Genomic DNA, 23,635 nt, shown 5'->3' with positions numbered 1-23,635 from the left:
GGGCCTGGTGGGTGGCAGTCCGTGGGGTCACACAGACTACGCGACTAAGCAACAGCAAGCAACAGTCTGACTAGTGTCAGATCCGCTTTCTTAAAACAAAGACCTATGCTATCACTCCTACATGGGCTGAGCATGCGAGGGATGAAACACCCTTCTTTCACATTTTTTCCTTTAGTTTTATCTCAGGAGTTTGGGTCGATGACTTTAAATGATATTGTATGTTTTATAAGCATGTTATACATTAGACTTTAAAAAAATCTTATGAGGGGACTTCCCTGGGGATCTGCACTCCCAATGCAGGGGGCCTGGGTTTGATCCCTGGTCAGGGAACTAGACCCCACATGCTGTTACTAAGAGCCCACACTCGACATGAAGATCCTGAATGGCACAACTACAGCCCAGCAGAAATCTTATGAATATGGAGTTTTAAGAGGTTTTTTTCCTAAGGGTACACTTTATCTTATCAAAGTATGGGATAAGCACTGGTGTCAAAACGATCCTGTTTTAAAAACACTGTAAATTGAATTTAAGCCAAGTAGATGATCTCCAAACCATCAAAATATCTAATACAGCTTCTCGTAAATCCTTCCGGTTTAGGAAATATTAAAACGGACCTTCAAAAATGCTAGGTTTACAATGAGAAATGTTATAATTCAGTGTTTATTCTGTGCCTCCTTGACATTCGGCATCTGGATAGCCGTCTTTAATATTTATCTTCACTACAATCATGTGAAGAAGCAAGAGAAGATCCAGGAGAAAGGAAATCCATTAATTTGGTCCCTTGGAGAAAAACTGCAAAGCAAACCTGACTCAGTGCACTTACCGAGAGCTTACAACGTGAGAGTGGAAAGGGCTAGTGAAGATGAACCCGCAGAACCCAAGTTGTTGTTAAGTTCAGGTAAGTATTTTGATTTCCTCTGTTAGCCATGGTAAGGGGAAAATATACCATAAATTGAATATTGGGAAGAGGAAGAGACTGTCCTTTTTAGAGCAATGCAATTTTAAATTATGAAGTATTTCATATATGTTCATATATATATATATACCCACCGAGAGAAAATAACACAAACAGGCTTGTATGTATTTGCCTCATAAACGTGAGAATTTTAAAGTAATTTGCTATATTTGCTTCAGATAGCTTTCTGTGTTTCTAAGAAATAAATTTTAATAGGTACAGTAAAAACTTCACCCCCATTCTTCCTCCTCCCTGGATATCTTCCTCATTTTCTTTAAGCAAAGTATAGCATGTGTTTGAAGTGTATTTGTAGCTGTTCTAGAGTGAATTCCAATGCCACTATGAATATTCACATATAAGTCTTTGTATAAAAATATTCTGTTTCTCTTAGGTAAATACCTCGGTACAGGATGGATGGTTCATATGGAAGCTGTATGCTTAACTTTTTCTAAATCCGGCTTATACATCTGGAAGTTCTCAGTTCCCATACTGTTGAAGCCTAGCTTGAAGGACTTTGAGCATTACCTTGCTAGCATGTGAAGTAAGGGCAATTGTACAGTAGTTTTAACATTCTTTGGCATTGCCCTTCTTTGGGATTGGAATGAAAACTGATCTTTTCCAGTCCTGTGAACACTGCTGAGTTTTCCAAATTTGCTGACAAATTGAGTGCAGCACTTTCACAGTATCATCTTTTAGGATTTGAAATAGCTCAACTGGAATTCTATCACCTCCACTAGCTTTGTTCGTAGTGATGCTTCCTGAGGCCCCCTTGACTTCACACTCAGGATGTCTGGCTCTTGGTGAGTGACCGCAGGACAGTGGTTGTCCAGATCTTCAAGACCTTTTTTGTATAGTTTTTCTGTGTATTCTTGCCACCTCTTCTTAATCTCTTCTGCTTCAGTTAGGTCCTTACCATTTCTGTTCTTTATTGTGTCCACCTTTGCATGAAATGTTACCTTGCTATCTCAAATTTTCTAGAAGAGATCTCTAGTCTTTCCCATTCTATTGTTCTCTATTTCTTTGCATTGTTCACTTAAGAAGACTTTCTTATCTCTCCTTGCTATTCTCTGGAACTCTGTATTCGGTTGGGTATATCTTTCCCTGTCTCCCTTGCCTTTCACTTCTCTTCTTTTCTCAGCTAAATTTGTAAAGCCTCCTCAGACAACTGCTTCGCCTTCTTGCATTTCTTTGGGATGGTTTTGGTCAATACCTCCTGTACAGTGTTACAAACCTCAGTCCATAGTTCTTCAGGCACTCTACCATATCTAATCACTGGACTCGGTCACTTCCACTATAATTACAAGGGATTTGATTTAGATCATACCTGAATGGCCTAGTGGTTTTCCCTACTTTCTTCAACTTAAGCCTGAACTTTGCAATAAGGAGCTCATGATCTAAGCCACAGTCAACTCCAGGTCTTGCGTGATCTGAACCCCTGCCATTCATTGGATCATAGAGAAATCAAGGGAATTCCAGAGAAACTTATGCTTCATTGACTACACTAAAGACTTTGACTGTATGGATCACAAGAATCAGTGGAAAATTCTTAAAGGGATGGAATATCAGACTACCTTACCTGTCTCCTGAGAAACATGTATGCAAGTCAAGAAACAACAGTTAGGACTGGACACGGAACAATGGACTGGTTCAAAATTGTGAAAGGAGTACGTCAAGGCTGTATATTGTCACCCTACTTATGTAACTTATATGCAAAGTACATCATGAGAAATGCTGGTCTGGATGACTCATAGCTGGAATCAAGATTGCCAGGAGAAATATCAACAACCTCAGATATGCAGATGATACCACTCCAATGGCAGAAAGCAAAGAGGGACTAAAGGGCCTCTTGATGAGGGTGAAAGAGGAGAGTGAAAAAGCTGGCTTAAAACTCAACAGTCAAAAACCTAAGATCATGGCATCTGGTCCCATCACTTCATGGCAAAGAGAAGGGGAAAAGTAGAAGCAGTGACAGATTTTGTTTTCTTGAACTCCAAAATCAGTGTGGACGGTTGACTACAGCCACGAAATTAAAAGACACTTGTTCCTTGGAAGAAAAACTATGACAAACCTGGACAGTGTATTAAAAAGCAGAGACATCACTTTGCCAACAAAGGTTCATATAGTCAAAGCTATGCTTTTTCCAGTAGTCATGTACAGATGTCAGAGTTGGATTATAAAGAAGGCTGGGTGCCAAAGAATTGATGCTTTCAAATTGTGGTGCTGGAGAAGACTCTTAAGAGTCCCTTGGACGGCAAGGAGATCCAACAGTCAATCCTAAAAGAAATCAGTCCTGAATAGTCATTGGAAGGACTGATGCTGAAGGTAGAGCTCCAATGCTTTGGCCACCTGATGTAAAGAACTGACTCACTGGAAAAGACCTTGATGCTGGGAAAGATTGAAGGCAGGAGGAGAAGGGGATGGCAGAGGATGAGATGGTTGGATGGCATCATTGACTCAATGGACATGAGTTTGAGCAAGCTCCGGGAGATAATGAAGGACAGGGAAGCCTGGCTGCTGCAGTCTGTGGGGTTGCAAAGAGTCGTACATGACTTAGAAACCGAACCACAACAAAATGCTCAACTTTAAAGAAAATGACAAACTGTGTTCCAAAGTAAGGATGCCAATATCTGTCCCCTTCAGCAGTGGAGGAGAATCCATCTTCTCCAGACTGGTCAACACCAGACATGGTCAGATATTTAGAGTTTAGCCATTATGATGGGTGAGAAATGGTAGGTATCAGTGTAGCCTTAATGTGCATTTTCCTATGACTAAGGATTTTTGAGCACCTTTTCATGTGGTTAATGACCACACATCTTCTTTTATAGGGTGCTTCTCCAAGTCTTCTATCCATCGTTTTATTTATTTATGGCTGTGCTGGTCTTTGTTGCTGCGTGGGCTTTTCTCTAGTTGAGGCGAGTGGGGGACACTCTCTAGCGGTGTGTGGGCTTCTCTTATCTCAGAGCACGGGCTCTAGGAGCTAGGACTTCAGTAGTTTCGGCACTTAGGCTTAGTTGCTCGCAGGCATGTGATATCTTCCCTGATCAGGGATCAAACCTGTGTCTCCTGCATTGGCAGGCGGATTCTTTACCACTGAACCACCAGGGAAGCCCCTGTCCATTTTTAAATTGGGATGTTAGTCTTCTGATTTCTAAGACTTTAAAGATTGGGATTTCTAAGACTTAAAAGATATATTCTAGTTTCAAATCCTTTAATACGTGAGTTGCAAATATTTTGCACAAGTCTGTGCCTTCTCTTTTCATTCTTTTTAAAATTGAGATGTAATTGGTATATAACATTGACCTTGTTTTAAGTGTACAACAATGATTTTATATATGTATACATTACACCAGCTTCCCCAGGGGGTTAGCCGTAACAAATCCGCCTGCAATGCAAGAGAGGTGGGTTCTATCCCTGAGTTGGGAAGATCCCCTGGAGGAGGGCATGAAACCTACTCCGATATTCTTACCTGGAGACTCTCATGGACAGAGAAGCCTGGTGGGCTACATACAGTCCATAGGGTCGCAAAGATTAGACAGGACTGAAGGGACTGAGCAGGCACATACGCACGCATGTATTGCAAATCAGTTCAGTTCAGTTCAGTCGCTCAGTCGTGTCTGACTCTTTGCGACCCCATGAACTGCAGCACGCCAGGCCTCCTTGTCCATCACCAGCTCCCGGAGTCCACCCGAACCCATGTGCATCGAGTCAATGATGCCATCCAACCATCGCATCCTCTGTCATCCCCTTCTCCTCCTGCCCTCAATCTTTCCCAGCATCAGGGTCTTTTCCAATGAGTCAGCTCTTCATATCAGGTGGCCAAAGTATTGGAGTTTCAGCTTCAACATTAATCCTTCCAATGAACACCCAGGACTGATCTCCCTTAGGATGGACTGGTTGGATCTCCTTGCAGTCCAAGGGACTCTCAAGAGTCTTCTCCAACACCACAGTTCAAAAGCATCAATTCTCCGGCACTCAGCTTTCTTCAAAGTCCAACTCTCACACCCATACATGACCACTGGAAAAACCATAGCCTTGACTAGATGGACTTTTTTTGGCAAAGTAATGTCTCTGCTTTTTAATATGCTATCTAGGTTGGTCATAACTTAGTTATCATAATAAATTTCATTAACATTCATCATCACACATAGTTAAATATTTTTTGTGTGATGATAACTCTTAGCAACTTTCAAGTGTACGATACAGTATATAATACAGTATGTTAACTGTAGTTGCCACGCTGTACATTTTTGTTCTCTTTCGAAGGGTTTTATTCAAGAAGCGTTATAAAATAAAAGGTGCCTTTTATTCAATAAGCCAAGTGGCACAGTGGGAAAGAATTCGTCCGCCAAAACAGGAGACACAAAAGACGCAGGTTCAATCCCTGGGTCAGGAAGATCCCCTGGAGTAGGAAATGGCAACGCACTCCAGGCTTCTTGCCTCAAAAATTACAATGACAGAGGAGCCTGGTGGGCCACAGTCCATGGGGTCACAAAGAGTCAGACATCTCTGAACACAGCACATATTCCAGAAGCAAAATTTACTACTCCCTAGTGAGGAGGAGAGCCTGATTTCAATTCTTTTAGGTTTCTTTAAGGTTTGTTTTATGATCCAGGATATGGTCTATCTTGGTGAATGCTCCATGGATACTTGAAAAAAAATTGTATTCTGATATTGTTAGGTGAAGTGCTTCATATATATATAATCTCAATTAGATCCGGTTGGTTGATTGTATTGTTCAGTTCTTCTGTACCCTTGCTGCGTTTCTGGCTGGTAGTTCTGACAGTTGTTAAGAGTGGATGTTGAAGACCCCAATTATAATAATTGTGGGTTTGTCTGTTTCTACTTTCAACTCTATTGGGCTTTGTTTCATGTATTTTGTGGCTGGTTTTTGGCATGCTTCTATTTAGGGTCATTATGTATTATTCCCTGGAGAAGGAAATGGCAAGCCACTCCAGTATTCTTGCCTGGAAATTCCACGGACAGAAGAGTCTGGCGGGCTGCAGTCCATGGGGTCGAATAGAGTTGGATTCTATTGAGCAACTGTGCACGCATATGTATTGCTGGGAGCCACAGGGGGCGCTGTAGTTCTCCCGTTGGTGCTGGTTCGACTAGAGTGGCTGTTGCCAAAAGTTTTCTGTGGTTTTGTTTGTCCGCTTTCCTGGCCCTGTGGCTAGGTGCAACAGGCTTATCTGGGAGCTTCTTTTGTCTATGCCTATTAGTGGTTCCACTTGCAGGTTTTGACAGCACCCTGTCTGAGAAGGGGACGACAGAGGATGAGATGGTTGGATGGCATCACCGGCCCAATGGACATGAATTTGAGTAAACTCCGGGAGATGGTGATGGACAGGGAGGTCTGGCGTGCTGCAGTCCATGGGTCGCAAAGAGTCAGACATGACTGAGCGACTGAACTGAACTGAACTGAAGTCTGGGACTTACGGGAGGCAACAAAGAAATCAGGAGCCCACTGTGTCCTTCCCCCGGTCCTGAGGCCCCTAGCCAATCTGCCCCCTTACCTCCATGTTTCAGAGAACCCCCACAATTATCTGCTGTGTCATGCCGAGGATTTTTTTAGGTGTAAGAAAGAGGACCTAAAAGAAATGGGGTTACTGCTTTTTGATGGGAACCCGCTTTATAAGCAATATAGAATTTACATCAGTTTTGGAAAACATTCCTCAGGCAATGGAAAAGACAGTTCATTCTCCCATAAACAGAGCACAATATAAATCTACTAAGAAAACGTAACTAATTGCATTATTCAAGTTTCTGACTTTTTCTCTGATTCGCAGTTGTTCTTAAAAAATTCCGTTTCTGTTTATTTGTGGCAGTATATATTGATATATTTAAATTTTTTTCTTTAAGTATTTTGTTGCAGCATTATTTGATGTCTACAAGCTCATGACTATTAAATCTTTATTGTAACTTATTGTAAGTATAAAATGACTTTCTGGGTTGTCCTTCCAGTGAATTCTATACTTTAAAAAATATTTTGACTCCTGTATTCTTTGACCATTCTTCCACTTTTAACCATTTTAGTTCATCTTACTTATCTTTTATGGTTACATTTTGGTTTTTATTACCATCTAAGAGTTTTTATCTTTTTTTTTTTTTTTTTTTTTGAGTTTTTATCTTTTAATGGGAAATTCCCTTGGAGAAGGAAACGGTGACACACTCCAGTACTCTTGCCTAGAAAATTCCATGGATGGAGAAGCCTGGTGGGCTACAGTCCATGGGGTCGCAAAAAGTCAGATATGACTGAGTGACTTCACTTTCTTTCACTTTATGCCAACTTTATTTATTGTTACGACTAATGCTTTCCTGGTGACTCAGTTGGTAAAGTCTACGTGCAATGGGGGAGACCCAGGTTCAATCCCTGTGTTAGGAAGATCCCCTGGAGAAGGCAGTGGCATCCCACTCCAGTATTCTTGCCTGGAGAATTCCATGGACAGAGCAGCCTGGTGGGCTGCAGTCCGTGGGGTCACAAAGAGTCAGACTCGACCGAGGGACTAACACTGCCGCACACTGATGTGTTGGCTGTCCTCCGTCATCTTGTTGTATCCTCTCAGAGTTTGGGAAGAGGGACTTAAGCTCTCGCCTTCCCTAAAGCCCTCAGTCAATATAGCTTCGCAGGACAGTTTTGAATCATGATGTGACCAAGGAGGCTGAGCACATACTTCTCTGGAGAGACTGAATGACTGAGTGTAACTCATTGTTCAGGTTTGCTAAGGGCTCTGCTCTGCTGTGTGTGAATCCTTTGATTTTAACCTTGTCATCTGGGCATAGTTTAGGTTCCACAAAAACTACTCTGACATGTTATAAAAGGAGTGAATTCAGGATATCTTTGTTATTGTCCTTTATCAACGTGACGGTGGTAAACCTATACTTATGTGACTTAACACCTTTTCTTTCAGGTGAGAATTTTAACTATTCAATCCCAGAAGTTATTCATGGATATTCAACATATGGATTTAATTCCATTATCAGTAAAAACTTGGGCCACTACAGAAACGTGCCAGATACCAGGAATGTCATGTATGTTCCCTCTGATTTTTTTTTTACATATTACATATTCGTTTCAGATATACAACATAATGATTTGATATTTGTACATATTGCAAAATGATCATCACAGTAAGTCTAAGTAACACTGATCACCATACACAGGGGCTTCCCCAGTGGCTCAGTGGTAAAGAATCCACCTGCAATGCAGGAGACACTGGTTTGATCCCTGGGTCAGGAAGATCCCCTGGAGAAAGGCACGACAACCCACTCCAGTACTCTTGCCTGGAAAATTCCATGGACAGAGGAGCCTGGTGGGCTACAGTCCACAGAGTTGAAAAGAGTCAGACTGGACTGAAGGGACTGAGCCCAGCACAGGAGCACCATACATAGATACAATTTTTTTTTCCTTGTGATGAGAACTTTTAAGATCCTCTTTTCTAGTAACTTTCAAATACGGGATACAGTGTTTTCAGCTACAGTTGCCATGTTGTACGTTACATCCCCATGACATTTATTTTACAACGGAATTTTGTGCTTTTCTTATCTCCTTCACCTACCTCTGGCAACCACCAGTCTGTTCTTTGTACCTATGAACTTGTTTTTTGGGGGAGAGGTACTGTTTTTTGTTCCTTTGTTTTAGATTCTACGCATATGTGGGATTTGCCTTTCTCCTACTTGTTTCACTTAGCAAAATGCCCTCAACAACATGGTCCATTCATGTTGTTGCAAATGGCAAGATTTCCTCCTTTTTAATGGATGAATTTTATAGATAGATATAGATCATATTTTCTTTATCCATTCACCACTCATAAACACTTAGGTTGATTCCATGTCTTGGCTCTTGTAAATAATCCTGTAATGAACAAGGGGGGTGCCTATATCTTTTTGAGTTAGTGCTTTAGTTTTCTTCAGATAAATACCCAAAAGAGAAATTTCTGGCTCATATGGCAGTTCTATTTTTAGTCTTTTGAGGAACTTCCAATACTGGTTTTCTATAGTAGTTGCACCAATTTACATTCCCACCAATGGCATACAAGGATTCCCTTTTCTCCACGTCCCGCCAACACTTGCTACTTCTTGGCTGTTTGATAAGCGCCTTTCATGCAGGTATGAAGTGGTATGTCACTGTGGTTTTGATTTACGTTTTCCTGATTGCTTGTGATGTTCAGCATCTTTTCATGCGCCTGTTGCCCATCTATATGTCTTCTTTGGGGAAAAAAAAAAAATGTCTCTTCCGATCCTCTGCCCATTTTTAAATCCGATTGGTTTGTTTTTTCACTATTAAGTTGTGTGACTTCTTTACATATGTTAGATATTAACACCTTATCAGATATATGATTTGCAAGTATTTCCTCCTGTTCAGTAGGTTGCCTTTTTGTTTTCTTGAAGGTTTCCTTTGCTGTGCAGAAGCTTTTTGGTTTGATATAGTCCTACTTGTTTATTTTTGCTTTTGTTACCTTTGCTTTTGCTGTCACATCCAGAAAAATTCAAGACTGATGTCAAAGAGCTTACTGCCTATCTTTTCTTCTAGGAGATTAACAGTTTTAGGTCTTATATTCATTTAATTAATTTCTAATTAACTTGAGGATATGGTATAAGATAGAGATCCAATTTCCTTCTTTGCATGTGGCTGTTCAGTTTTTCCAATTATTGAAGAGACTTTTTCCCACATTTTATATTCTTGGCTCATTGGAGCTCATTGTAATGTAAATTAATCGACCATATGTGTGGGTTTATTTCCGGACTTTCCACTCTGTTCCACTGATCTGTGTGTTGGTTTTTTATGCCAGCACCATACTGTTTTGATTACTGTAGCAATCTACAGAGTTTCCAATTCCTCCACCTTTTTGCCAACTCTTGGTGTGAACAGTCTTTTTAATTTTGGCCGTTCGAATGACTGTGTAGTGGGATCTCAGTCATTCAGTCAGTTCAGTCGCTCAGTCATATCTGACTCTTTGCCACCCCATGAATCACAGCATGCCAGGCCTCCCTGTCCATCACCAACTCCCAGAGTTCACTCAGACTCACGTCCATCGAGTCACTGATGCCATCCAGCCATCTCATCCTCTGTCATCCCCTTCTCCTCCTGCCCCCAATCCCTCCAGCATCAGAGTCTTTTCCAGTGAGTCAACTCTTCGCATGAGGTGGCCAAAGTACTGCAGTTTCAGCTTTAGCATCATTCCTTCGAAAGAAATCCCAGGGCTGATCTCCTTCAGAATGGACTGGTTGGATCTCCTTGCAGTCCAAGGAACTCTCAAGAGTCTTCTCCAACACCACAGTTCAAAAGCATCAATTCTTCAGTGCTCAACTTTCTTTTAGTCCAACTCTCACATCCATACATGGCCACTGGAAAAACCATAGCCTTGACTAGACAGACCTTTGTTGGCAAAGTAATGTCTCTGCTTTTGAATATGCTATCTAGGTTGGTCATAACTTTCCTTCCAAGGAGTAAGCGTCTTTTAATTTCATGGCTGCAGTCACCATCTGCAGTGTTCAATTTGCATTTTCCTGATATCTAATGATATTGTGCATCTATTTATGTATTTACTTGCTATCTGTGTATCTTCTTTATATTTTGCCCATTTTAAATTTAAACTTCAAATATTTTTCCTGTTTTGAAATTGGATTATTTCTTTTCTTATTATTGAGTTTGGGGAAATTTTCATATATTTAGGTGTAAGACCTTTATCATATATATAATTACAAATATTTTCTCTTAGCCCATGGTTTGTTTTTTCATTCTCTCAATAGTTAGTGCTTTTTGAAAAACAAAAGTTTTTAGTTTTAATGGAGTTCAATATTTTTATAATTTGTTTCTGCTTAGCACAGGATCACAAAAATTTATTCATTGGATTTTCTCCGAAGATGTTCATGACATCTGCACTTTTACTTCTTACTTTTCAATTTGGATGCTTTTCTTTGTCTTAACTTATCACACTGGCTAAAATCTCTAGTACAGTGTTGAATAGAAGGGGTGATATTGGACAACCTTGCTGTGTTCTTGATCTTAACACTCCGTTTTTCACCAGTAAGTATGATGTTATCTTTAGGCTTCTCATAGAGGTTCTTTTTCAGGTAGCAGAAATTCTCTTCTATTCCTAGTTTGTTGAGAGTTTTTTATCAGATGGATATTGGATTTTGTTACATCCTTTTCTGTGCATTGAGATGTGTGTATCTTTAGCTTGTAAAGATGGTAAGTTATGTTGATTTTCTAACATTAAACAGAGGTTACATTTATGGGATATCCCCTACTTGGTCATGATGCCTTATCCTTTTTATATATTATGGCATTTGATTTTGCTGAAATTCCAAAATTTTGTTTGGAATTTTATATCAGTGTTTGTAAGAGCACTATTGAATATCCTTGTCTGGTTTTATCATCAGAGTGTTGTTGGCCTTGTAGAATGAGTTGGGAATTATTTTTTTAGGATTTAATTTTTTAATGTTTGTGATTGACTTCTACTAAATACCTTTGATTACACTAAAGACATTTCTTTCTGTTCCTTGACTTGAAATTTTCTCCTTTATTTATTAACGTTCATTTTTCCTTTCCTTTCTTTAATAACAGTTCTTCTCATGGGTGCGTCAGAATAATGCCAGAGGATTCTGGAGGAGCAACAGAATTGCTCTGTTGGTAGCAAAGTCCACTTCTGGCATGTTCAATGACTGGCCAAAGCTATGTCAATTGAGAGTGGGTTTATTTTGACTTAGGATTTTATTCTAACCAGAAATGACTGCTGCTGCTGCTGCTAAGTCGCTTCAGTCTTGCGACCCCATAGACGACAGCCCACCAGGCTCCCCCATCCCTGGAATTTTCCAGGCAAGAACACTGGAGTGGGTTGCCATTTCCTTCTCCAATGCATGAAAGTGAAAAGTGAAAGTGAAGTTGCTCAGTCGGTCCGACTCTTAACAACCCCATGGACTACAGCCTACCAGGCTCCTCCTTCCATGGGATTTTCCAGGCAAGAGTACTGGAGTGGGGTGCCATTGCCTTCTCTGAAATGATTGCTAAATTCTATCAAATAATTTCTTAGCATGATCACTATGGCTTTCCTCCATCAAATTATTGATAACTTATGTTGAGCCATCCTTACATTCCTGAAATAAACTATCCTTCAGTTCAGTTCAGTCACTCAGTCGTGTCCGACTCTTTGCGACCCCATGAATCACAGCACGCCAGGCCTCCCTGTCCATCACCAACTCCTGGAGTTCACCCAAACTCATTTCCATCGAGTCAGTGATGCCATCCAGCCATCTCATCCTCTGTCATCCCCTTCTCCTCCTGCCCCCAATCCCTCCCAGCATCAGAGTCTTTTCCAATGAGTCAACTCTTTGCATGAAGTGGCCAAAGTACTGGAGTTTCAGCTTCAGCATCAGTCCTTTCAATGAACACCCAGGACTGATCTCCTTTAGGATGGACTGGTTGGATATACTATTTTTCTAAAACGCTGTTTTATTTGATCTGCTAATATTTTGTCTAATTGTTTTGACCTGTATAAATTAGATTAGTTTGTATCAGTTGAAGTCTACAATTTCTCTGCGAAAAATTTAAAATTTTGTGTCCTTGGAGATGTGAGCAGTCATATAATGCATAGTAGCACTGGCTAGTCAGGGCTTCCCCGGTGGCGCTAGTGGTAAAGAGCCCACCTGCCCGTGCAGGAGGTGGAAGAGATGAGGGTTCAACCCCTGGGTCGAGAAGATTCCCTGGAGGAAGGCATGGCAACCTACTCCAGGATTCTTGCCTGGAGAATCCTGTGAACAGAGCAGCCTGGTGGGCTACAGTCCATGTGGCAGCAAAGAGTTGGACATGAATGAAGTGACTTGGTACCCAAGCACTGACTTGTCTAAAGAAACTTTCCTGTAATTGTATGTGGTGATTTCATTTCAGCAAAACACAACCCGAAAGTAAAATTAGTTTAATTGTAATTTAACTGAATTTTAGCTGTGATTTTACTAAATTTTACAGTTTTATTTATGGTTATGTAAGAGCTTATAAGAGGCTCCCCAGGTGGTGCCAGTGGTAAAGAATTCACCTGCAATGAAGGAGACACAAGAGATGCAAGTTCAATCTCTGGGTTAGAAAGATCCCCTGGAGAAGGAAATGGCAACCTACTCCAGTATACTTGCCTGGAGAATTCTATGGACGAAGGAGCCTGGAGGGCTATAGTCCACGGGAAACAAAGAGTCGGACATGACTGAGCACGCACCACCACCACCACCTCCAAGAGCTTATAAACACAAGATTGACTTTCGTTTGCATATGCATATTTGGGAAACATTAAGGTAACTGAAATCAGCCCTGGAGGGTTGACAGTTTTTTTCTTCTGAGCCTCTGCAAGACTCAAGTTTAAGAAACTCTGCTTTGTTTTTCTTCTTTGAGTTACTGTCATCACATTTTTATATCAAATTTACACTAGTTCCATAAAATGGATTTGTATGTTTTGTCTATATCTCTATGCTCTAACATCATTGAAATAATATCACTGTGTATTTCTTATTTTGAAACAGAACTTGTCTGGTAATTATGAATCACTGCTCCATTTTCTGCTGTCAGACATGGAAACGGTTTAGTTTTTTTCTAAGGTTATTGATTGTTCTGCTCAGGCTTTCTATTTCTAGGGTCTATTCAGAACTATCTATTTTAATAAAAATCTACTTCATCTACTTTCAAATCTGTTGGCTTAAAGTCACACATCCTGTTTTCATAATTCTCTTTCACCTTTCCTGGTACCTTGCCTTCATTCTCATTCTTATTTTTGTACATTTTTCTTCTCGATTTCAAAAGCTTGGTAGAAATGGATATATATTAGTCATCTTTCAGAAAACTAACTTTTGCTTTGATTTATCAATTTTACTTTTTTTGTCTTCTAACTCATTAGTTTCTAGTTGCCTTTATGGGGTTGTTTCTTCTTTCTTTTGATGTATTTTTGTGGTCTTTTTGCCCTTCTATAAGATTAAAATAGTTTATTTCATCTCTTCCTTAGATGATAATACGTTTGTAAGTATTCATTTTATTCTGATTAGGATTTAGCTATATACATTAGGGTTTTTTTTAAGCAGTTCTTTATTTAAAAATTTATATTTGGCTGTGCTGGGTCTTTGTTGCTGCGTGTGCTTTCCCTGGCTGTGGCGGACAGGGGCTTCTCTCTAGTCATGGAGGATGAGCTTCTCACTGTGGTGGCTTCTCTTGTTGCAGAGCACGGGCTCTAGGTGCTCAGCCTCCCATGGTTGCGGCTTGCAGGCTCTGAGCACAGGCCCTGTAGCTGAGGCTCATGGGCTTTGTTGCTCCCCAGCATGGGCATTGTCCCAGACCAAGGATCAAAACCATGTCTCCTGCAACGGCTGGCAGATTCTTCACCACTGAGTCACCAGGGAAGCCCTATACATGAGGTTTTAACATGCTGTGTTTTCAGGTTTACCAATCTCTAAATTGTTATTGTTGTTCAGTCACTAAGTTGTGTTCAACTTTTTGCAACCCCGTGGGCTGCAGCACACCAGGCTTCCCTCACTATGCTCCAGAGTTGCTCAAATTCACGTCCATTGAGTCCGTGACGCTATCTAATCATCTCACCCTTTGCTGCCCCCTTCTCCTTTTGCCTTCAGTCTTTCTCAGCATCTTTTCCAATGAGTCAGCTCTTCCCATCAGGTGGCCCAAGTATTGGACCCTCAGCTTCAGCATCGATCCTTCTAATAATATTCAGGGTTGGTTTCCTTTAGGATTGACTGATTTGATCTCCTTGCAGTCCAAGGGACTCTCAAGAATCCTCTCCAGCACCAGTTTAAAAAGCATCAATTCTTCGGCCCTCAGCCTTCTTTACGGTCCAGCTCTCCCATCTGTACATGACTACTGGAAAAACCATAGCTTTGACTAGATGGACCTTTGTCGGCAAAGTGATATGTCTGCTTTTTTAATACGCTGTCTAGGTTTGTCATAGCACTTCTTCCTAAATAATTTGCATTTTATTTCTCTTTGATCCAAGACTTATTTAGAAAAGTGGGTTTTATATAAGATTGGATTTAGTCAAGTTCCCCCCCACCTCCCCACCATGGCCATAATTTAACAGTTTGCTGCTGCTGCTGCTGCTAAGTTGCTTTAGTCGTGTCCAACTCTGTGCGATCCCATAGACGGCATCCCACCAGGCTCCCCCGTCCCTGGGATTCTCCAGGCAAGAACACGGAGTGGGTTGCCATTTCCTTCTTCAATGCATGAAAGTGAGAAGTGAGAGTGAAGTTGCTCAGTCGTGTCTGACTCTTAGCGACCCCATGGACTGCAGCCTACCAGGCTCCTCCGTCCATGGGATTTTCCAGGCAAGAGTACTGGAGTGGGGTGCCAGTGCCTCCTCCAATTTAACAGTTTAGACAAGTTAATAACTGTTTACAGAATAGTTTATCAGTCACCTATCAAGATGTTTTTTCTAACATGCTTACAGGTTTGTCATTTTGTGTATTTGTCTGCTAGACCCTTCCGACCCAGACTGTGGTCTGAGGATCAGTAGCACTGGGAGCCCCTAGAAGCGTGTCAGCCCCCCTGAATGCCAGGCCCGAGCCCAGACGTACTTCATCAGAACATGCATCTGGAAAGAAGCTCAGGAATGTTTCTGCACATTAACGTGCAGCATTCTTCAGCTGGGTTGGTGGGGCTGCTGTAATAACCTACCACAGACTGGCACGCTCCAGTGACAGCGATTTGTTGTCTCACGGGTCTCTGGAGGCTGGGAAGTCAGAAACCTTGGTCGGCAGGGTTGGTTCTCTTCTGGGCTGCGGGGAGGATGGTGCAGGCCCCTCTCCTCGGCTTAGAGTCGGCCCTTTTCTTCCTGTGTCTCTTCACATCACCCTGTATCCTCAGGTCCCCTTGTTGTAAGGACACCAGCCTTACTGGATGAGGGCACCCGAATGACCTCTCACTCATTACAGCAACCCCATTTCCAGATTGGGCCGTATTCTGGGGGTACTGGTGGTTAGGAGGCCAATACGTGAATACGGAGTAGGGGGACACAAGTCAACCCATAATAGTCCTGCTTTAACTAGACCATTGGGAATCGTGTTAGCGAAGCACAAGATCAGCTAAACATGACAACCAAGCGTTTGTCCAAATTACCTTCACCCTGAAAAGAAACGTATTTAGGCCCGAAAGGTTTTCTATATAGAAAGACCTCAGCAACATTCAGCAATTGCTTTTGGAGAAACCCATACACATTAGGTTTCTCTTAGCGGTTTACACTCACATGATGTGAGTTCAGGCTCCTTCAGTATCATTGTCTCGTTCCTCTGAAGGGGCTCAATTTGTAGTTTTCTCAAAATGATAAACTTGGACTAGATAGAATATTAGAGATGTGATCCATAGCCTGAGTTCACCATCTCTCTCATTCTTGGGGTTATACCCTCGCCCCCCGACTCCTGTCTCTCATCTACTCACTCTTTGATGAGGCAGTGATCTTGGGCTTCCCAGGTGGCACTGGTGATAAAGAATCTGCCTGCCAATGCAGGAGACACAAGAGATGTGGGTTTGATCCCTGGGCCAGGAAGATCCCCTGGAGTAGGAAGACATCCCACTCCAGTATTCTTCCTGAAAACCCCCCTGGACAGAAGAGCCTGGAGGGCTACAGTCCATGGGGTTGCAAACAGTCAGACGCGACTGAGCACACACAAGCGCAAGGCAGTGATCTTACTGGAAGGTCAGCCTTCTGATCCTACCTGTTTCTGGGAAACCAGTGCAGGGGGCCCGACCTCCAGCTCTGGGCAACTAGACCCCGCGTCACAACTAAGAGTGTGCACGCTTGAACGCTGCAGCTGCACAACCCACACGCTGCAAGGAAGACTGAAGATCGAGCGCGCCACAGCCAAGACCCAGTGAGCCCAATAAATGAATATTAAAAGAGAAGACAAGAGCAGAAACGGAGCATGTCTGAGTGACTTTCAAACCTCTAGTCAGAATTGCTCTTGAATGCTCCAGGATCCTGCCTGTCACTAGGTCCTGTGGGACATTTGGGTTCCCTTTACAGTGTACCTCTTTCTTAAGCTTAAGCTAGTTCCATTTGTCATTTACAACCAAAATATTTCAAAATACAACCCAATAAGGTAGCAATCCAAACAATGCTTAATAGCTAAAAATTAATATTACTAAAATTCAGTGTCCATATTTCCCTCAAGTGCACAAAAAAATCATAAAACATTTTTTGCCAGATCCTTGGAAGAAATCTAATTACACCATATCCATTATTACATTTCTTTGTTGCAACAGACTATACAAGTGTAGTAATAGCACATGGATTTTCTTTGAAGATAGGACAATAAAGTTAATTTGAACCTTTTAATGTGTATAAGCTTATTAATTCATTTTTATAATAGAAATGACAATACAGGTATAATTTATGTTTATACTATATTCAAAGTAGAACTAATTTTATCAAAACAGAGTCTCAGGAAAAAGCAATTATGATGGGCATTAAGAAGGGGAGAATAATTTAGACAATATTAGAAAAACATAAGATGTTTAAAAAAATTTTTGTATCTTAATTTTTGGGTTTTAAAAGTACTGTCACCTTATCATCATAATCATCAATTAAAGGAATAAAGAGGAAAATGTGAATGAGTCCTCAAAACATCTAATGCTTTTAGATAAATCATTTTCTTCCTCTTTCTGCAGGTGTCAGAAAAAAATGTACCCAGCCAAACTACCTACTGCCAGCATCATCATTTGCTTCCACAATGAAGAATTTAATGCCTTGTTTCGAACACTGTCCAGCATCATGACCCTCACTCAACAGTATATCCTTGAAGAAATTATTTTGGTAGACGACATGAGTGATTTTGGTAAGAGAGAATGCTAACCATCTTTCTAATCGTCTTTGAAGTCAGTGCTATCTCTGTGGCACTTGAGTTATTTTATACAAAAAACATTTTTGGTGGGTGTCGAGGCAGGCACTTTGGAGCACTGATGGTGATGTGAGAGTCTGGTCCCTGACCTTCTGGTTGGGCTAATGGGGTGTCTAGCACTTCAGATAAACACAGGGGCAAGCCGGTCTTTAGAGGTCATGGATGATGTTGAAGAAGTGATGTCTAGGATGGATCAACAACAAGCTTTTACTGTATAGCACAAGGAACTATATTCACCATCTGGCGATAAACCATAATGGAAAAAAATATGAAAAAGAATATGCATAACTGAATCACCACAGTAGAAATTAACAGTAGAAATTTCTGTACCGTAGAAATTAACACAACATTGTAAATCAACTCTACTTCAAGAAAGGAACATTTTTTTCAAAAGTGACATCTGAACTGAGATGAGTTGGGATTACATAGATGAAGGGGAAGGAAAAAGTATTTTAGGCAGAGAAAATGGCCCAGGGGCAACAGAAAATATGGTGAGTTTGGAATAGTTTTTTATTTTATGTAGGTTGTGTGTGTGTGTGTGTGTGTGCTTGTGTGCGCTCAATCAAGTCCTTCTCTTTGCTGCCCCATGGACTGTTGCCCGCCAGGCTCCTCTGTCCATGGAATTTTCCAGGCAAGAATACTGGAGTGGGTTGCCATTTCCTCCTCCAGGAGATCTTCCCCACCCAGGAATCAAACCTGTGTCTCTTGGGTCTCCTGCCTTGGCAGGCAGATTCTTTACCACTGCATCACTGGGAAAGGACCTATGTAAATTATGTATGAGTATAGTTTTAGGAGGGAGGGGGTGGGCATGAAACCAGAAATATAAAAAGTAGCCCCTCATGAAGGCATTGTTTTAATTTTATTTGGAGAAAATGGGGAATGATTCCAAGACTTAATGTAGGGTAATGACACAATCCAGGTGCTTTACAGGAAAGAATTCTAATCACACCGACTACACTTAAGGGTTCATTCCTTCATGTTCACTGATTTTAAAGAACTGGAACACTAGAACAAAATCTTCTGAGCTCCATTTAGCATTTGAACTCAGTTGTCTATTTTACAACTTAATTCCAAACCTGAGGCAAGCCGGGAGGACCCAGATGAAGGATAAGGTCTCTGGGGTCCATCTCTCACGGAAGCAATGCATGCATATTGGATACTACCTAAAGGTTTACCGAATCTAGTGTGAATCTGACCCACTATGGGCTGGGACAGAAAAAAGAGGAGGAGAATCAGAAGGAAGAAGAATAGACAAGGGAAGAAAAGAAGAGGAGGTTCACCCTTCAAGAAGCAACAGAGACACATCAACTCAAAAGTGAAATGGGGACTTCCTTTGTGATTCGGCAGTTAAGAATTCACCTGCCAGTGCAGGGGACACAGGTTGAATCCCTGATCTGGGGAGATCCCACATGCTGCAGGGCAACCAGGCCTGTGCACCGCAACTACTGACCTGGACGCCTAGAGGCCGTGCTCTGCAACAAGAGAAGCCACCGCAGCGAGAAGCCCATGCACTGCAAGTAAAGAGTAGACCCCTGCTCCCCACAAGAGAGAAAGCCTGTGCACAGCAAGAAAGACCAGTGCAGCCAAAAAAAAGTGGAATGGAACTCAAGCTAGTGCCAGCTCCACCTAGGAATTTCACTCACTGGCCAGGCACTGTATGCAGGTCAAGAAGCAACAGTTAGAACTGGACATGGAACAACAGACTGGTTCCAAATCGGGAAAGGAGTATGTCAAGATTGTATATTGTCACCCTGCTGAAAGAGGAGAGTGAAGAAGTTGGCTTAAAACTCAACATTCAGAAAACTAAGATGGCATCCAGTCCCATCACTTCCTGGCAAATAGATGGGGAAACAATGGAAACAGTGAGAGACTTTATTTTTATTTGGGCTCCAAAATCACTGCAGATGGTGACTGCAGCCATGACATTAAAAGATGCTTGCTCCTTGGAAGAAAAGCTATGACCAACCTAGACAGCATATTAAAAAGCAGAGACATTACTTTGCCAACAAAGGTCCATCTAGTCAAGGTTATGGTTTTCCAATAGCCATGTATGGATGTGAGAGTTGGACTGTGAAGAAGGCTGAGTGCCGAAGAACTGATGCTTTTGAACTGTGGTGTTGGAGAAGACTCTTGAGAGTCCCTTGGACTGCAAGGAGATCCAACCAGTCCATTCTGAAGGAGATCAGCCCTGGGATTTCTTTGGAGGGAATGATGCTGAAGCTGAAACTCCAGTACTCTGGCCACCTGATTTGAAGAACTGTCTCACTTGAAAAGACCCTGATGCTGGGAAAGATGGAAGGCAGAAGGAGAAGGGGAGGACGGAGGATGAGATGGTTGGATGGCATCACTGACTCGATGGACATGAGTTTGAGTAAGCTCCGGGAGTTGGTGATGGACAGGGAGGCCTGGCGTGCTGTAGTCCATGGGGTTGCAGAGTCAGACACGACTGAACAGCTGAACTGAACTGTGTAGGAGCCACTCAAATCCGAGGAGTCCAGTACTGTGTATTTCTGTGCATGGGAGGGGATGTGGGAGGATGGCTAGGTTCCTCATCTGACTGAACAACACATCTGGCCACATGTGGGGCAAAAAGCCCCAGTAAAGCTAGGAGCAGGCAGCAGGGGGATCTCTGCTGGATTGTGAAGTCTAACATCTCACCCAAAGGATGGACATCCTGCCATGGAGGTGCAGTCCCAGGAGGACTGAGGAACTCCCCAGGGGCCCCAGCCTTTCAGAACTATGCCAACAGTTCAGAGACACACCTGGAGATCTGCCCAGATATTCTTTATGCGTCAGAGGACTCACCACTGATGTCTGAGAGATGGTTGGACCAGATACTCTACTTCTTCTCCTGGATCCACAGCCACCTGATGGGTGGTCATTTCACCTGCCCCACCAAGGAGCTTAGTCCTGGACCCACACAGAACCTCAAACACAGGAAATGCAGGAAATGGGGTGTCCTGTGTCCTGATGGTGCTCAGGGTTGATGCACCCCCACTTTTAATCCACGGTGATTTCTTGTGGGCTCTAGGAGAATTTTCTTGAACTACAGCTGGTCTTTTCTGGCTCATACCAGTACGTACTGGTGATGGAGTCCCTTAGCTTGGGATGGCAGGGGTCAGGAACCCAGACAACCACCTCCATTGAGTTACATGAGAGGCATGTCCAGGGCTGACCCGCTACCATCCACCTTTCTCACAGTCCTGGTCCCTCCTGACCACACACAAGCGGCATGGCCATCTCCCGGACGACTCAAAGCCTCCACTTCACGTCAGCGATGACCGCTGCCAGAACGGCCTGTTTCCTCCCACGTCTGCCGCACAGAGTTCCTCTGAGTCCTGGATGTTGGAGGGTGTTTGCAGACATCTGATCTGAGATGCTGCACCTACCCTGCAAGTGTAGCTGTGCAGCCTGCAATCTGCCTCTGAGCAGGGCCCTGGCACTCTTTTCACAGAAAAGGAAAGAGATTTCTTTCATTCTTCTGCCAAGACTATAGTGAACCTGCCTCTATTGACCCCCAGCCCCCAGATTCTCTGACCTCTGAGGCATCTGTATCCGTCTCACCAGAGACTGACCTCCTTTGTTGTAGTTGTTCAGTCCCTAAGTCATGTCCGACTCTTTTTGACCCCATGGATGCAGCACACCAGGCTCCCCTGTCTTCCACCATCTCCCAGAGTTTGCTCAAATTCACGTCCATTCAATTGGTGATGCCATCCAACCATCTCATCCTCTGCCACCTCCTTCTCCTCTTGCCCTCAATCTTTCCCAGCATCAGGGTCTTTTCCAATGAGTAGGCTCTTCACATCAGGTGGCCAATGTATTGGAGCTGCAGCTTCAGCATCAGTCCTTGCAGTGAATATTCAAGGTTGATTTCCTTTAGGATGGACTGGTTGGATCTCCCTGCAGTCCAAGGGACTCTCAAGACTCTTCCAACATCACAGTTCAAAAGCATCAATTTTTTGGCACTCAGCCTTCTTTATGGACCAACTCTCACATCTATACATGACTACTGAAAAAAAAACATAGCTTTGATAATTGGACCACTGTGGGCAAAGTGATGTCTCTGCTTTCTAATACACTGTCTAGGTGGGTCATAGCTTTCCTTCCAAGAAGGAAAGGACCTCCTTTATCATCATCATATTAACCTCTGAGTATTGAGTGACTTATGTGTCAGGCTCTGTGCTTGGTGATGTATTTCTTCTTCTCACTGCAGTCCTGCAAGGCCTATGTTAGATCTGCCTTCTCACAGATGAGAAAACTGAGACTTGAGTGGTTGATGACCGGCCTGGGGGTTAGTACCAAGTTAGGTGCACAACTGTTATGAATAAAGTCAGAATGCTCCAAAGCACCATAATTTATGCTTTTTCTATTAAAATTTTAATAATGATATATTAAAATAGAGGCATTTCATGGATTTCTCTGGTGGTGCAGTGGTTGGGACTCTGTGCTTCCAATGCAGACGGCCTGGGTTTAATCCTTGGTCGGGGAATTAAGAGTCCACATGCCACAAAGCGTGGCCAAAAAGTTAAAAAAAAAAAAAAGTAAGTATTTCACTAGAAACATAGAAGAATATTTACAGCTGATTTCAATGCTGAATCTCTTTTTGTTCACGTTTTGTGCACATTTTGTGCACGTTCATGCAATCAAAATTTCTTTTTTAAGTTTGGAACATCTGCAGAATAGCAGTTTTTAAGAATCAATCAAAATTATGAGAAACTGGTTTAATTATGAGAAACTGGTTAATACACTTTGCAGTTGTCAAATGTTGACTCTTTTTTCCAGATGATTTGAAAGAGAAACTCGACTATCACTTGGAAATTTTTCGAGGAAAGATTAAATTAATAAGAAACAAAAAGAGAGAGGGGCTGATTCGAGCAAGGATGACTGGAGCATCCCATGCTTCAGGTATGAAGGTTTTGCTCCAGACAGGACCCCATGTCTGTGTCCTAGAGGTCTTCCTGCCCATGTAGAAACCATCCTCACGTGTCTCCACAGCATAAACAGAAGACTGGGAATGTATTTCAGCCTTATGAGTCTTAAATCTTAGTCTGACTCTGAAAGTATTCTGCTTCAAGATGTTAATTTGTTATTTCAAATAGAAGACAAATAGAAGTTATCCTTTGTGTGGTGGGGGCGGGGGTGGGGGGGGGGGACATAAGCTCAGCCTCCTATTACAGGATGCGTCCCCCAGGTACAGACTCTGGGATGGAGTTGTACATGCAGGGGGCCCCCCAGGTGGTCTTGGGAGCCAGGTAAAAGGGTGAGGAAAGCAAGACTTTACAAGGAGAGCGGGGCTGTGATGTAGCTGCGGAGACCCCATGGGGACCTCGGAAGCTAAGAAGGGGTCAGTCCAGGTCCTCTGGGAGGCAGAGGCCCGGATGACACGGGAGGAGTGCTTACAGAGAAATGTCTGCGAAGGATAAAGGGGAGAGGACGAAGTGTGGGCTGGAAGCTTCTGGTCTGACCCCAGCGGAAGGAGGCAAGGAAAGAGGGAAGTCCAAAATCCCTTCGGTCTGCTGCGTGGCTCCCAGAAAGGGCTAGAGTGGGCCGGTCAGGAGCCCCGGAGCCAAGACCATGCACTGGAGGAGCCCTAAGTGGGGCCCCTGTGGCCGTTCGGATTCACCCGGTTCTCGGGGGCCCACACAGTGTGCGCAGTGATTGGCTGGGAGCCCCCGGGAGGGCGTGGCCTTGGTGTGAACGCAGCTGCTGCTGCTGCTGCTGCCAAGTCTCATCAGTTGTGTCCGACTCTGTGCGACCCCATAGATGGCAGACCACCAGGCTCCCCCGTCCCTGGGATTCTCCAGG

At 42.8% G+C, this 23,635-nt stretch overlaps 1 protein-coding gene across 1 annotated transcript in view; it reads left to right on the top strand.

Annotated features, from left to right (window-relative positions):
• The first annotated feature begins 603 nt into the window (after positions 1–603).
• Positions 604–23,635, top strand: part of GALNTL5 (polypeptide N-acetylgalactosaminyltransferase like 5) — a 51,996-nt gene continuing 28,964 nt past the window's right edge. The window contains exons 1-4 of the mRNA XM_086394815.1: positions 604–898; positions 7,864–7,984; positions 17,601–17,767; positions 22,613–22,735. Of these exons, the coding sequence (XP_086250941.1) occupies positions 637–898; positions 7,864–7,984; positions 17,601–17,767; positions 22,613–22,735 (673 nt within the window). The 5' untranslated portion in view covers positions 604–636. The remainder of the gene's footprint in view (positions 899–7,863; positions 7,985–17,600; positions 17,768–22,612; positions 22,736–23,635) is intronic.

The sequence above is a fragment of the Bos grunniens genome, chromosome 4 (genome assembly GCF_055505025.1).
Source record: "Bos grunniens cultivar Pamir isolate PY7600 chromosome 4, Bosgru_T2T1.0, whole genome shotgun sequence".
NCBI lineage: Eukaryota > Metazoa > Chordata > Mammalia > Artiodactyla > Bovidae > Bos > Bos grunniens.
The sequence above is the reverse complement of the archived record's forward strand: the minus strand, read 5'-3'. Positions and strand labels throughout refer to the sequence as shown.